This window comes from Portunus trituberculatus, chromosome 4 (genome assembly GCF_017591435.1).
Source record: "Portunus trituberculatus isolate SZX2019 chromosome 4, ASM1759143v1, whole genome shotgun sequence".
NCBI lineage: Eukaryota > Metazoa > Arthropoda > Malacostraca > Decapoda > Portunidae > Portunus > Portunus trituberculatus.
Genome location: NC_059258.1, coordinates 7,188,953 through 7,204,909, shown reverse-complemented (window position 1 = coordinate 7,204,909; position 15,957 = coordinate 7,188,953). Strand labels below are relative to the sequence as shown.

The window sequence follows — 15,957 nt, the reverse complement described above, 5'->3', positions numbered from 1 at the left end:
CAAAGAAACTGGAAGGTGAAGTTGTTCCAGACTTGGTCTATCTCTCCCGTTGCAGCCTTGGTGCGGGCGATGGTCAGAGTATCACAGGACCTCTGAAGATGGCCAAATTCCTCAGGAGTGACAGACTGGAGGCTGGAGATCCGGGAGATGAAGTGGGTGGAGGCACTTCATCCTAGTGGTCGAGGCACGAGTCTCCACAGCACATACCGTTGAAGTAACAGGAAGTAGAGAGTCCTGGGAGACGGATGAAGTAACAGGAGGCAGAGAGTCCTGGAAAACAGAGCAAGAGCGCCAACTATAATTTTAGTATTACTTCAGGACTCCTGCTTTTAACACTTCTAAAGATGAAACCTAATACTCTATTCACCTTATTTCTGGCCTCAATACATTGCTTCATTGTACCGAGATCAGAGCTAACTATAACTCCTAAATCTTTCTCATACTTGGAACTTCCTAATGCCACGTTATCTATTGTGTACCTATTGCTTGGATTATCTCTACCCATGCTCAGCACCCTGCACTTGTTAATATTGAACTGCATTAGCCATCTATCTGTCCATTCTTTCATCTTATCCAAGTCAGCCTGCAAAGCCTTGGCATCCGAATCGGACCTATTTAATCTACCTATCTACCTGTCGTCGGCAAATTTACTGATATCACTATTAATTCCACTATCCAAGTCGTTGATATATATTAGAAATAATAATGGCCCTAAAACTGAGCCCTTTGGCACCCCACTAACTACTTCTCTCCACTCGGTTTTCGATCCACTAATTAGTACCCTTTGTTGCCTGTCGTCTAACCACGCTTTAATCTAGCCTAATATTCTACCCTCTATACCATGTGCTTTAACCTTTTTTAAAAGCCTCTGGTGAGGTACCTTGTCAAAGACTTTACTGAAATCTAAGTATAGAATGTCATAACTATCACCTTTATCATATAAAAGCTCAACAAATTGGTAAGACACGACTTCCCCTTCGTAAATCCATGTTGTGTGTGATTTATCAAGCCGTGTTTGTCTTGGTGTTCCCTAATGTTTTTCGCTATTATTGATTCCATTAATTTACCCACAACTGAAGTTAAGCTGACAGGCCTGTAATTAGACGTTAGGGTTTTATCTCCCTTCTTAAATACGGGAATCACATTAGCTTCTCTCCAGTGACATCCTAAAAAGTGCCGCTAAAGGCTCGCCTACGACTTCCTTGCATTCCTTTAGAACCCTTGGATATACTTCATCAGGTCCCGGTGACTTGAATTTCTTTAGTTTATCTATCTCCTATTCTACCATCGCCTAGTTATAAGGATATCTGTCAACTTTTCACCATCTTCTGCCCTAAATACCACTTCGCTATCTGGGATTTCCTGTGTGTTCTCCTGGGTGAAGACAGTTAAAAAATACTCGCTCATAATTCTACTAATCTCTTCCGCAGAACTAGCCATTACCCCATTTGTTGTCCTTAAGGAACCTATATAAGATGAAAAGCAGAGAAGAAATAACTAAAAAAATCCCTTAGGGTCCGTCTTTGCTTGGCTGGCTACCCTCAACTCATATTCACTTTTAGCTTTCCTCGTTAACCTCTTAATTGTTCTTACTGATTCATAGTATAGTGGCCTTAAAGCTTATCTCCTGCCTTTAGCCTCTTACATATATTCCTTTTTTGCCCTATGCATCGCTTCGCTTCTCGTCTCCCCTGGTGTTCCTCACTTTTTTGTTACCCTTTTGCCAATTCCATGGGCATTAAATCAAGAGTTTGCAGAGTTTGGGAGGGGATTTGACCATCTTTCGACTTTACAAAGAACTCCTAATTTTTATTTCTACATTTCTCTAATCCTTTAAAACACTCCATATCTCCTAAAAATCCTCGTTGATTCCACTAAGTGACAACTGTTCGATCGGGGAATCATCATGTTTGAGATGGAAATATTTATTTATTCGTGATATCAACTACCTGTTTATATGTCAATCATTTGAATTTTTAATAAACATTTTATTTGACTGTATAGACGACGAAAGAATTTGGAAAATACATGTATTTATCCCTATACATGATGGTGCAGTATGACATGTTGCTCACGCATGCGCAGTATGCTTAGTAAATCTTGTCCTGACTCCTCGTGCGTCTGGCAGTGCATAGGCCACCCACGCATGCGCAGATGAGCAAGACACTTCCGGTACATTTTTTACTGCGACACCGGGATACCTCCCAGCTTCCCTCTCCGCCTCACTCTCTCTCCGCCCCACCCCGACTTTACACCTCCCTCCCCTTCTCTGGTCCTCCTTTCCTTCTACCTGTCTAAATCTGCCTTGCCCCTGCCAAGCCCTCGAAATTAGCCTTTCTGAAGTCAGGCACTCTTCTTTTGTTTTGTTTTCTAAAAGTTTCATGCCATTTCAATGTATACCTTACTTCTTTGTGATCGCTGTTACCTAAATGGCCTCCAATCTCCACCTGAGTAACTGCCTCCTCCCTGTTTGTCAGAATTAAATCTAGAATATCATTTCCCTGTGTGGGTTCTAAAATGACTTGCTTTAAGAGATTATCCAGTATGACCTTAATGAACTCATCTGCTTCTCTGTTACCTACCATCAAGCTCCAATCAACATTCCTATAGTTAAAATCCCCTACCACACATATCTTACTGTACCTGGCTGCTCTATTTATTTCCTCCCAAAGAGAAGAGTTTATTTGGTCTGAAGCATTTGGTGGCCTGTACACTAAACCCATTACTACTGATTGAGACCCATCCTTAATATCTACCCATAGAAACTCTGTTTTGCTGTCTGTCTTAATTCTGCTGTTTATGCAACATTGCAATGTTTCCTTGAAGTACAAGGCCATTCCTCTCCCTCTTCTGTTTTCCCTGTCCTTATGAAAAAGTGTATAACCATCAATTTTCACCTGATCAAATACCCTCCGTGACATATCTAACCAGGTTTCTGTTAAAGCAATTATATCAAAATTTTCAACACAAGCTGCTCCTCTCAGCAAATCTATCTTATTTAAAATACTCCTACAATTTGTGTAATACACTTTTAAACAAGTCTTCGCATTTACTAAGCTGGTTAGTTTTCTAGATTTGACTATTCCTTCCTGCCTATGGATCATATATATATATATATATATATATATATATATATATATATATATATATATATATATATATATATATATATATATATATATATAGACATAATAAAGGTAACAATATTAAATAAGAAAAAAGAAAATAGTAATAATAATAATAATAATAATAATAATAATAATAATAATAATAATATGGTACATATATCTATCCAACAATAATATCACATCAAATGGAAGAACATTGAAAATTATAATGGAAAAATAATGTTATACATTAGTTTTAGATGAGTTATTAGGGGTAATCACACAACAAGTAGCAATAGTTAGTAGTGGTTGATAGTAGTAGTAGAAGTATTAATAGTTGTAGTAATAGTAAAAGCAGCAGCAGCAGCAGCAGCAGCAATAGTAAAAGTAACAGCAGTAGTGGTGGAAGTAGTACTAGTAAAAGTTGTAGTAGTAGTGGTTATATTAGTAGTAATACTAGTAGTAATAGTAGTAGTAATAGCAATAGTAGAAGTAATAAGAGTTGTAGTGGTGGAGGTAATAGTGGTGGTAGTAGTGGTAGTAGTGGTGGTACTAGTGGTAGTAGTGGTAGTAGTGGTGATAGTAGTAAGAGTAGTATTATTAGAAGCAGTAGAGTAGTAGTAGCAGTAGCAGTAGTTGTAGTAGTAGTAATAGTTGTAGTAGTAGTAGTAGTAGTAGTAGTAGTAGTAGTAGAAGTAGCAGTAGCAGTAGTGGTAGCAGCAGTGATAATGGTGAGCACCCATAGCAAAAGAGTGATAACAGGAAAGTAATAAATTGTAATAAACAGTGACAGTCATAATAGCAATACTAGTAAAGTAGCGGCAGAATACTATATCATATCAATAGTAGTAGAAAAACAAAACAAAACAAAACAAAACAATATGTAGATAATAAGGTGATCATAACAACAGCAATAACATCATAGGTTGCAATGCAATATTAAAGTAGAGTAACAAAATAATGTAGCACTAGAATAGTAATAGCATATACAGCAGCAGCAACACCAACCACAACAATAACAAAATAGCACCAGCTGCTGTAGTAATAGTAGTAATGGTAGTAGTAGTAGTAGTAGTAGTAGTAGTAGTAGTAGTAGTAGTAGTAGTAGTAGTAGTAATTGTAGTAGTAGTAGTAGTAAAGTAGTAGTAGTAATACTAAAGTAGTAGTAGTAGTAGTAGTAATAGTAGTAGTAGTAATAGTAGTAGTAGTAGTAGTAGTAGTAGTAGTAGTAGTAGTAGTAGTAGAAGTAGTAGTAGTACTAGCAGTAATAGAGGAAGTAGCATTAGCCTTAAATTGATGATCAGTAATCGAAATAATTCACGATCATTATCACAAAACAAACAATAAACAAGTTAGCGATATCAGCAATAATGATAAGGCCAAAAACCTTAAAATAAACATTAAATGTATATGGTATGTATTACTGTTAGAGACAGTTATAGTTACAGTTGTAGAGAAGTAATAATTACATTAGTAGAAGAGGTAGTAATCAGAGTGGCAGAAATAGTAACACAAAGTAGCAATTCTTACACACACACACACACACACACACACACACACACACACACACACACACACACACACAGCGAGCTACACAAATACTCACAAAGTGACTTACTTATGAGCGGAAAAAATTTGACAGAAGATAGCTGAAGGTGAGTTTGTTTCATCTCTAGATACTTACCTAGAAAGTTTTACAGTGTCCTGTTGTCAATAATTTCGTGCCTTCTGGTTGAATATTTCACTTTGATAATTAGTATGACACTGTTGGAAATTTTTCCTTATGCACTTTTCTAACGCTGAGAACTTGTTTAAAGAGGGCGAGTCGTTTGGGTATTAAGCTTTCATTTATGTACAGTTGTGGTCTCATGTGTATACAAGCCCCTACAAGATCATATTTCAGGGACCTGCTGTTCAACTTCACTATTATAGGACGTTTCTTTGCGAGTTTCTTGGACCGAGTCTGTGAGCCACACTCATTTATCTCATTTATGTTTATTTTCAGGTGTTTTTTAATAATATTTGTGACGATGTTTTTAGGGTTTCCGAGATGTGATTCGTCAAGCATCATTGAACCACTAATGATTACTGTGTCACGACGCCCGTATTGGTCGACACTATCTAAGTTCGTTTCGAGATCGCTCAGTTTTTCATTTAAAGCACTTACTTCCTGTTTAAGTTCACTAATTTGATTGTCTTTTTTCAACAAGTTTTCTTTTACTGCTTCAAGTTCTTTCTTAAACTGATCTGTGATGATCAATTTCAGGATCTTGACAAGGGATTTCGACAAAGACTTTATAAATAAACAAGACTGGAAAACGTCAATTTACAGTGTAGCCTAAGCAAACTGGCAACTCTTCTTGTTTGCGGTTCACTCACGCGATGGCGCTGCTGTTGCAGCTTAAGATCAAGATCAGCACCATTGATCCGCGACGCAGACTCGGCCTAGACAGTGTTGCCGAAATGCGGCTTTTTCGTCTGTTTTGCTGCCCAAGCAGTCTGCGATCGGCGCCGATCAAAATAAATACGGTTGCGGCAGCCGCAGCAGAGGTGAATGCGGCTTTTAAAGCCGCACTCAATATATGTGCCTTTTGCTTCGACATCCAAGCGCAAAACAGTACATTAATTATAGGCAACTGTCCTAGTTGATGGACTTAAACAATACTCACGTAGTTTCATCAGTAATGGGTAGTTTGGCGATTATTAACAATTTTATGAACCAGTAGAGCCAAGGGTTGAAAAACCGAGGCTTGAAGGTATGAATCCACATACTGGAGGGTCAGTCGCATCGCCCAGAGTCCCCACAGACAGTCTGTGTCCCCTAAGCCACCCAAGCTGTGATTTCCTCAAAGCCGGTAAGACAACAATGAAAACATTCAGTAAAGTCAAATATTTTACTATTCTTGTTCATGCTTCTATACTAAGCTATGAATTCATTATTACAAAGTAGTGTCAAATATAAATGTTCGTAGTTTTTATTTCTTCAGTAAAAATACCGTAGGTAATAATCTGTTCATGTCCAAGACAGTATGCTGTTTATAGTTACTTTTGGTATGTTATTACTACACATTTAAACATTTAAAGGCGTTTGATTCAATAAGGGATAGTGGTTAATGTAGACTTATTACCGCCATTCCTGCATAAATCAATAGCAGGACACGACTTGATCAATATGTCACTCATTTTAAATTATTTATGTCAGCATATATATAGAAAACTAAACGAAAGTGCTTCTTTGTAGGGTTAGAGTGACGACCACTGCATGCCTTGAAAACATGCCCAAACGGAAGTTCCGAGATGCCTGGCTACATGATGAGGGTTTCAGAGAATTGATAAGGAAAGTGGATGATGATGATAGCAAGGCTTACTGTGCCGTGTGTGAGTGTACGATGGTCACCAAAATCACGACCATTAAGCGTCACCAAACATGTAGACGACACACCCGAGCCCTTGCACAGCGAGCAGCTCCAGCTGACCAGCCTCCTCCAGGTGTTCGTGATGATGATGTGACACGTGCAGAGATAAAGTTACCAGCATTTCTAGCGGATTACAACATTTCTATTAACACCATAGATCATCTCACACTGCTCTTGAAAGACATATTCCCAGATTCAGCTATTGCCGCAAAATTATCGCTCAAGAGAACCAAGGCTACACGCATTCTCCATGACATCAGTCAAATAGCACAAGAACAGCTACACATAAGTATGAGAGACAATAAATTTTGTATTATCATAGACGAAACAACAGATATTAGTACTTGTAAAAGTTGTGCTGTGGTAGTCAAATTGTTCAACCAAGTAAGTGGTAAAATTTAACAAAATTCCTCGACTTGTTGCCTGTGTACGACACAACAAATATGCCTTCTACCTCACATGATGAGGCAACAGGGTCAAAAGGAGAGCACCTGTTTCAGTTACTTACATCGTATTTCAATAAACATGCTATACCCTTAGAAAATCTAATAGGATTTGCAGCTGATGGTGCTAGCAACATAATGGGGGTACACAATACACTTTGTAGCCGTCTTCGTGCGGTTGCTCCAGGAGTAACAATTCTTAAGTGCACATGCCATTCATTGCACTTTTTTTTTTTATCTAAACATTATCTTACACTTATATCCAACATATTATTTTACAATATATCAGGTACAGATAAAGATTTAGACATAAAGTTCCTTGTGTTGGCAAGGAACTATTCTAAACGTCTTTCTTACGTTACTATATTGATGTGACACCTCACTCACTGCACTTCACTTCACAGCACTAGTCGGGCAGGGAGAGCGCTTCTCCAGACATTGGCGGCCACTTTTGTCTGCTGAGTTGATAGTCCCGCTACCTCAGCAGGCGTGGCCACCGTGAAATAATTCCACAGGCGCGCTACCCTGGCTCTGAATGTTCGCTGGTGTTGTGAGGAGCGGGAGAGAGGCACCAGTACCTGCTGGTCCCCATCCGCTGCTTGCCTCGTATTCCTCCCGGGTGGGGGTGGTGGCAGGCTGAGGCGGGAGAGGTGAGGTGTATGCAGCACTTGAGCTTTGTGGCGCACCGTCAAGGTTGCCACGTCCCTCCGGTGCTCCAGGGACGTGATACTTGCCACGCTCTCCTCGTCTTCCCCCCAATAGACGAAGAGCGCGCCTCTGTATCGCGTCGAGCCGGCTGGTGTGGGTTTGGGCGCTGGACATCCATGTCAAGGCACCGTACTCCATACAGGGACGGATTTGTGCCCTGTAGAGAGTGAGGATGCCTCGCGAGTCCAGACTGCCAGCCATCCTGCGCAGGGCTGACACACGCTGAGAGGTCTGGCGGGCTACAGACGTGATGTGGGTGTCAGCGCAGCTCACGATCCATGGTGACTCCCAGGATCTTGATGTGTTCCTGGAGAGGCAGCTGCTCGCCCTCAAACCGTAGTTGTCCTTCCACGGCCTGAGAGGCGGCAGGGGATCGTGAGATGACCATGGCGTGTGTCTTGTCCGGCGCGAAGGTGACTTGCCACACCTTCCCCCACTCTTCTGCTGCCTTCAGCTGGCGGTTGATGTTGGCCACGGCGCGCTGGCTGTCCTGGCGGCAGTAGGAGAGGGAGATTGTGCAGTCGTCGGCGTAAGCCTTGACTGCAGGAAGCTGGCGCAGGAGATCGTCTATATAAACATTCCACAGGACTGGGCCAAGCACTGAGCCCTGTGGAACTGACGCTTCTATATTGGTGGGTGATGAGGTCCGCCCATTGACGACGGTTCGAAGCGTTCTTCCTTGGAGGTAATCCTCGAGTAGCTTCAGGAGACCGCCGTCGATGCCCTTGGCTTGGAGCTTAGTCAGAAGACCCGCATGCCACACTCGGTCATAAGCCCCCGCGATATCAAGGGCCACTACGAGCGTGTCCAGGCCTTCGTCAAGGATGTCCTGCCATTCCTGGGAGAATAAGAGAAGGAGATCGGAAGTAGATCGACCTGGCCAGAACCCGAACTGGTGGGGTGAGAGAAGCTGGTGTTCATCCAGGTGCTGCCATATGACGGCTGCCACCAGTTTCTCGAACACCTTACCCATCACAGACAGCAGGGAGATGGGTCGGTAGTGCCTTGGGTCAGACTTGGACCCTTTTTTATGCACAGGGACCACGTATGCCTCTTTCCAGGATGCTGGCCACTTTTTCTCTGCCAGGCAGGCAGAAAAAAATGGCAGCAAGAGGCACTGACAGTTCCCTGGCACATTGTTTCAGCACCCGGGGGCTGATTCCATCCGGGCCCGTGGCTTTCCCTGCGTCCAGTTGCCCGAGTGCTTTTTCCACCAGCTCCGTGGTGATGGGTACTGAGGTGATGGTGTGCGCTGTCTCCCGGGGTAGCCCTGAAGGGGGTCGTGTGTGGGGCTCTCAACTTGCATTTTTTCTGCAAATAATTTTGCCAGGAGTGCAGCCTTGTCATCACCGCTTGAGGCAGTGGTTCCGTCCTGCCTGGTGAGGGGGGGCACGCTCTCCTGCCGCATCACACCCTGCCTCTCCTTGACCAGTGTCCACCATGTCTTATCTCCAACTCCTGGGCCTGTGAGCTTTCTCCTGAGGTCTTGCTCCCAGTGTTTCCTCGTCCATTTTTCTCTCCCTCCCAGCTGCTTGCTCTGTACAGGGGCCTTATCCGCCCGTGTATGGAGTATGGCTCTCATGTCTGGGGGGGATCCACACACACAGCTTTACTAAACAAGGTGGAATCTAAAGCTTTTCGTCTTATCAACTCTTCTCCTCTAACCGACTGTCTTGATTCTTTAAGTCACCGCCGCAATGTTGCATCTTTATCTGTCTTCTACCGCTGTTTTCATGCTGTCTGCTCTTCTGAACTTGCTAACTGCATGCCTTCCCCTCCTGCGGCCTCGCTGCACAAGACTCTCTACTTCTTCTCATCCCTATTCTGTCCATCTTCCTAATGCAAGAGTTAACCAGTATCTTCACTCCTTCATTCCCTACACTGGTAAACTCTGGAACTCTCTATCTGTGTCTGTATTTCCACCTGCCTATGACTTAAACTCTTTCAAAAGAGGAGTGTCAAGACACCTCTTACGTTAACTGGACCCTCCTTTTAGATTTTTTTGTTTTTTCTCTTTCTCCTACTTTCCTCTTAACAGGGCCTGGCAACCAGCGGGATTTTTTTTTTCCAACACTTTGTTTTCCCTTGGCCAGTGCCCTTGTAATGTAAAAATTCTCTTACAAGCAGCTCGGTGCATGGCGAGGTTGTGTAGTGACGGGCGTTGCTTGTATCTCCTCCATGCTGCATACTTGGCTTCGGCAGCTATCTGACAGCGGAAGCCAAACCATTGGGGGTTTGTGGCCTTGGCGAGGTATGTGCGGTGAGGGACGTGGCGGTCCTGTAGTGTGGCCAGGATTGAGGTGAGAGCGTGAGCCATCTCCTCCGCGTCTCCCGTGAGCACCGTCTGCCAGTCTGTGGCTGACAGTGCGCCCCTCATGTCATGCCAGCTAGCTTGCTCCCATAGCCAGATGGTTCGAGGTGCAGCTTTTTCCCTCGCCACATGTAGCTGGATCTTCGTCAGTACGACGTGGTGGTCCGAACTACCCACTTTATCCCGCTGCTGACACAATATTCTTTCTTCCGGGAGGTCTGATAATACTGGGTTGAGCAGGCCTCCTCTTTCGTGGGTCTGGAATGTGACGTGGTTGGTGAGGCCGGACACTGTCACTAAGTTGTTGTAAGCTTGTGCGCATCACAGGCTGCAAAGACCTTACCTCGAATGTGTGAGGCCTTGATAAGAAATATCATATACCTACTTTTCTCACAGCGCAAAAAGAGTGAATGAATTCAAGGAATTTCAGTCATTCTGTGAGGTAAAGCCACACAAGTTACTCCATGCTGCACAAACACGATGGTTATCACTGGAGATGGCAGTAAATAGGGTGGCAGCCCCTCACTCTACTTTTCTCCGAAGCATCTAGACTCTAGAGGACAGGTTGTCAGTTTCTTCTACGATCTATGAATCCCTAAGCGATCCCTCTGTTCTATTGTATTTTCATTTTCTAACATTTATTCTGCCTAAGTTTACAAAAGTGAACCTCATTTTCCAGAAAGCAGAGCCCACAATTCACAGATTATACGACACATGCATGACACTGATCAAGGACATACTTAGATGCTATATGAAACAGGAGATCATCAGTTGCACATCGGACATAACACTGATTGACCCAAGTGACGAGAAAAATTTGTTGCCCCTAGAGAACATATACTTGGGCGTTGACGTACATAGACTACTACAGTCGCCTGAACATCGTGGAAACACAGACATGATTACTGATGTAAAGAATCGTTGTAGGAGGTTCTTGGTTACAGCTTGTCTTGAACTAAAGAAACGAATATTATTTAGGTCCAAACTACTGGAAATGTGCAGTAGGTTCTCGGTTAGGATGTGGATCCAAATATTTTAACACCATCTGTTCTTGATTTAGTGACTGAGCTTCCTCGGGTATATCAGGAGAACAAACAACAGCTGGATGATGAATGGAGGAGTCTCCCAAATTTGGATGTCCCTGAATATGTAAAGTGCCAAATTAATCCGGAAGTATACTTCAAGTGGCTTTTAGATCTTAAAAATGAAGAGGAAACTCCTTCATTCAATTTGCTCCCTCTCTTTGCACTGAATACATTGGCGCTACCTACGAGCAATGCAGATGTTGAAAGGATCTTTTCAAAAGTGGGCCTAAATAAAACCAAAATCAGGAATAAGCTGTCACTTCCAACACAGGCAGCTCTTGTAATAGTATCTGAGAAATCTAAGGAAGGAGGAGGGTGTTCAGGATTTAACCCTTCCCAAGACATGATCCATTGTGTGCAGCATGAGGGAGATATGTAAATGTATGTATATATTCTTATTCATTGAGTTTAAGTGTTTGTTGCTTTTGATTGTTTTGATATACAATTAAACTATATTATTTGATAGTACACAAAATTTTTTGTTACCCCTTAAACTAGTTTTTTTTAATTTTTTTTATTGTTGTTCTGGTGAAAAGAGGTCCGCACAGTTCAACAAATATACTGATTTTAGTGTCACAGGCTGTCAGGGAGAATGGTGCTTGTGTGAACTTTAAACCATCTAATTTAATGATAACTCCATACATTAACCATGTAATTGCTCTCTCTCTCTCTCTCTCTCTCTCTCTCTCTCTCTCTCTCTCTCTCTCTCTCCATGAGAATGTATATGTACTTGTATAGATATTGCGTACATTTTTTTTTTATTTAAAGCTTTATGATTCATCCCTCAAAGTATATTTTAATACTTTTAGAGTATAAATATGTTGTGAGTATAATTTTTGTTGATTTGTGACTTGTGTATGTCCACTTGTGATTCCACCATCAGAAATGACGTGTGTATTGTTTCATGTATTATTACGTCACCTTTTTATAATATAAAGTCAACATTTATAGCTTTCCCTACAAATTTCTTTAAATCATTGGAGGCATAGTGTTGGAGCTACTTTGTGGTGATATTGCAGAAAACTTTCCTAGTGTGTGTGTGTGTGTGTGTGTGTGTGTGTGTGTGTGTGTGTGTGTGTGTGTGTGTGTGTGTGTGTGTGTGTGTGTGTGTGTCAACAATCCCTCTATTTATCTCTATTTAAATTTTTTTAACTTTATTTTACGTATAAATTTTGTTATATACGGAATATGGATGAGGAAGTGGGTGAAAATACACCGTCAGAGCTGTACTGATGAAGCTGTTGTTAATACCTTTGTGATGGATATCTTGACACAAGTCAACAATGAATCATCGCGGAAGGTTTGACCTCGATAGCGCGCCGGGAGCTTTAATCAACACTTGCATGCAGTTCCGCTTCCACCTTTGCACGTTTCTTACAACAGCTTTTCCGTATTACTGAATATATTATAATCGAAATGACAAATGCTCATAAACTGCCATTTATGGAATCCTCTCTCTCTCTCTCTCTCTCTCTCTCTCTCTCTCTCTCTCTCTCTCTCTCCAGTCTGCTATCAACTCAGGAGAACGAAAGCGTAAATCAGCATGAGCTTTGATTAAACGCTTAATAGCTTCAACTGACCTCTGATTGCAACAGCACTACATCCCATGAGGTTTGCTTAATGAAGGCAGTATACTACAGATCACCACCTTGTGGACATCAGTTAAGATTGGTTATGTAGAGAGAAATTATTTTGCAATTTGGTTTTTACGGTGTGCTATAGACAATGAGGGACAAGAGAAAGCCAGGAGTTCCGTATCTTCTCGAGGCTTTCAACTTATTATACAGTAGTGACGAGACTACTACTACTGACGATGAAAATGAGATAAATTATCAGGGACCAAGTGAAGAGCTTTTTTCATACAGCTGATAATGTAAATACAGAAAACCAACAGCAAGATTCGGAAAATACTTGTAGTGACGACCAAAATCAGGTAAATGATGGACCAGGTGAGGAACTATTCCATACAGAAGATAATATAAGTGAAGATAATAGTGAAGATCTTAGCGTAAACTATATCACTAATAATGGAGAAAACTCTAGACAGTGAAGATTTCACTGTCATATGGTGATCCAGAAAATCCGTATATGATCTCTTCTAACTCGGATCCATCTTCACATTCCCAAGTGACAACAGATTTTGAGTACGATGGTGACTATGACAGTGATAGCTCACACAACTCTAAAAGGCCCTTTAAGAGGAGGAAATATTAGGTAAGATTTTTGATATTGATAATATATGCTATTACGTTATTGTTTATCTTACTAGAAAAGTTATGCCGATAGAAATTCCGTCAATCACAAAAATGGAATAGCTTAGTCACTGTTCACTCTTCGATCAAATAAAACGTGTGTAAAAAACGGCAGGACTGGCGGCATCGTCTGACGCGGTCTGCGGCTTTCAGAGTGCGGCCCGAGCGGCAGCGCTGGGCCTAGACACAGACTCGGCCTAGACACCGTGCTACAAACACGTGTCCTGCGCTCTGTCCTTCACCCACCTTTGTGTGGAAATTTTTGGACGCCCATCAGGCTTAGGTATTAGTTCAATAAAGTTAGGATTCCCATTGCCCTGTGTATTTAACTTTGCTTTTCACTGTCCTCACCTTAGCGGCAACAGAAGGTGTCTGTTGCCAGGTCGTCAGATTGTCTTTCCTCTCTCACCTAGAGTGGTTTGGCAGGACAATCTGACATTAGGTAACTCCTCCCTGACCTCCTCCCACTTGTGTCCCGCTCCCCTCCTGCAGGAGGGGGGTGTACCCCCCTCCATTACTGACGGACCTTCCAGCCCTCCCCCCGTAAAGGGGAGGGAGGACACTGATAGACGACCTCCGACTGCCAGACTGTCTATTGACCCCATCGACATATGTGACTCTACATTCCAAGACGAACACCCGCCTGTCTACTGTCAATTCTTTATATATAATAAAGAAGGTCATTGACTGTAACATTGCAAATGTCGTCAATGTGAAAAAACTTGCTAGTGGTGATCTGCTTGTTCAGACACTTAACGTAAATCAAGTTAAATCATTGTTGAAGCTCCGGTTCATTCATGACATCGAGATCGAGGCTTCGATTCCAGTGTCCATGAACTCGTGTCGGGGAGTCGCTTCCCACCGCGATTTTGTGGATATGGAACCGACCGAGATCGTCGATTGCATGACTGATCAGGATGTCATTGAGGCTCGGAAAATTACTAAAATGGTTGACGGTACAAGAAGGAGCACAGCATCAGTCATTCTCACCTTCAGTGCTGCTAAGTTGCCAGAGAGGATTCATGTAGGGTACGAGTCGGTTCCCGTTCGTCCCTACATTCCGAATCCTCTCCGTTGTTTCAAGTGCCAGCTTTATGGTCACCATGGTAACGCTTGTCGGTCTTCCCACGCTTACTGCGGTAGATGCGCAGGAGAGGGTCACTCTGCGGACCAGTGCACATCCATAGTAGAGAAGTGCCGTAATTGTGAAGGTGCTCACTCCACTTTTTCACGCGAATGTCCCGCGTGGAAAGTGGAGAAAGAGATCTGCACGGTTAAGGCTACTGAAGGGATCTCTTACTATGAAGCAAGGATGCGAGTGAAGCAGACGCAGGCCGCGCCTGCTTCAAACGTCTCCTACGCTTCAACAGTAACCTAAGATGTGTACTGTTGCCATACAGGTTGACCCCAGCGACCTGCTGCCTGAGGATGCATCTGCCACCACAGCTTCCACTTCCACCACTTCCTCATCATCTGCTAAAACTACTACTACTACTACTAAAACATCTACTCCTATAACTTCCTCTGCTCCATACCTGTCTGCTATTTCTCGTACTCCCAGTAAGGGTGAGAAGACAGACAAGTCTAATAAATTAAATTTAACAAAACTTGAACGTCAACGCCCTTCTCATGTCGTCGCCGCTCCCGCGCCGTCGAGAAGGGGTTCTCACGCTCGCTCCCTCTCGACGAGCTCCGGGGAGTTAACAATTGATGAATCGATGGATGTCACCACTAGTAAGGGCCGGGAGAGGTCCCCTGGCAGCGCCTCTGAGCGCAAAAGTACTAGGAAAAACGGCCGCCACCACAACTCTTAAGCCATAATGTTCAAGGTGTTACAGTGGAATTGGAGAAGTATTCGGAATAAAGATCCATACTTGTCACTTTTAGTGAACATACACAGGCCGTCCGTTATTTGTCTACAGGAGACGAGACTGCAGGATCAGCCTGATTATGCAGTGCTAAAACACTACCACCCGTATAGAAGATATGAGGGACACGGCGTTGCTATATACATACACAAAACATTGACACAAACAGAAGTGACGTTTAATACACCTCTGGAAGCGGTCGCGTGCAGGGTGAGATTCAACGACACGTATCTGGCTATCTGTTCCCTCTACTTGCCTCCCAATACCTCCATTGTTGATGATGATATTACATTTCTTATTAGCCAGCTTCCGGGCAACAGGCTAGTTGTTGGCGACTTTAACGCCCATTATCAACAATGGGGAAGTGAGAGGTCAAGTGTACGTGGGGAGCAGATAGTAACATTTTATTACAGACAGACCTCTGTCTTCTGAACGATGGAAGTGCGACTCGTGTAGATGATCGGACTGGTAACGCGTCTGCCATTGATCTGTCGTTGCACTCGCCAAATATACTCCCTGATTTCTCCTGGGAAGTCATTGACGACTCCCACGGAAGTGACCATCTGCCCATCTGCATCTCTTATGCACGCGACATCCCGCCCACCCCCCCCGCCCTCCCAAGTTTAACTTCAAGAGAGCAGACTGAGCAACCTTCCGTGGGCGAGGACATTGACACGATGGTCAGCAACGCAACACAATCCATATTACACGCCGCTGAGGCTTGTATTCCGAAGACTTCTGCAGTTTACACTAAGCATGGAGTCTCA

At 43.0% G+C, this 15,957-nt stretch overlaps 1 protein-coding gene across 1 annotated transcript; it reads right to left on the bottom strand.

Moving 5' to 3' along the window:
* Nucleotides 1-7,933: 7,933 nt before the first annotated feature.
* On the bottom strand, nt 7,934-14,792 carry LOC123511207. The gene is made up of 6 exons (XM_045266891.1): nt 14,721-14,792; nt 14,425-14,485; nt 9,796-10,296; nt 8,823-9,138; nt 8,276-8,678; nt 7,934-8,029 (listed from the first exon to the last, which is right to left on the bottom strand). Exons 1-6 carry the CDS (start codon nt 14,790-14,792, stop codon nt 7,934-7,936), a joined length of 1,449 nt encoding a protein of 482 aa, XP_045122826.1.
* Between the last annotated feature and the right edge of the window lie 1,165 nt (nt 14,793-15,957).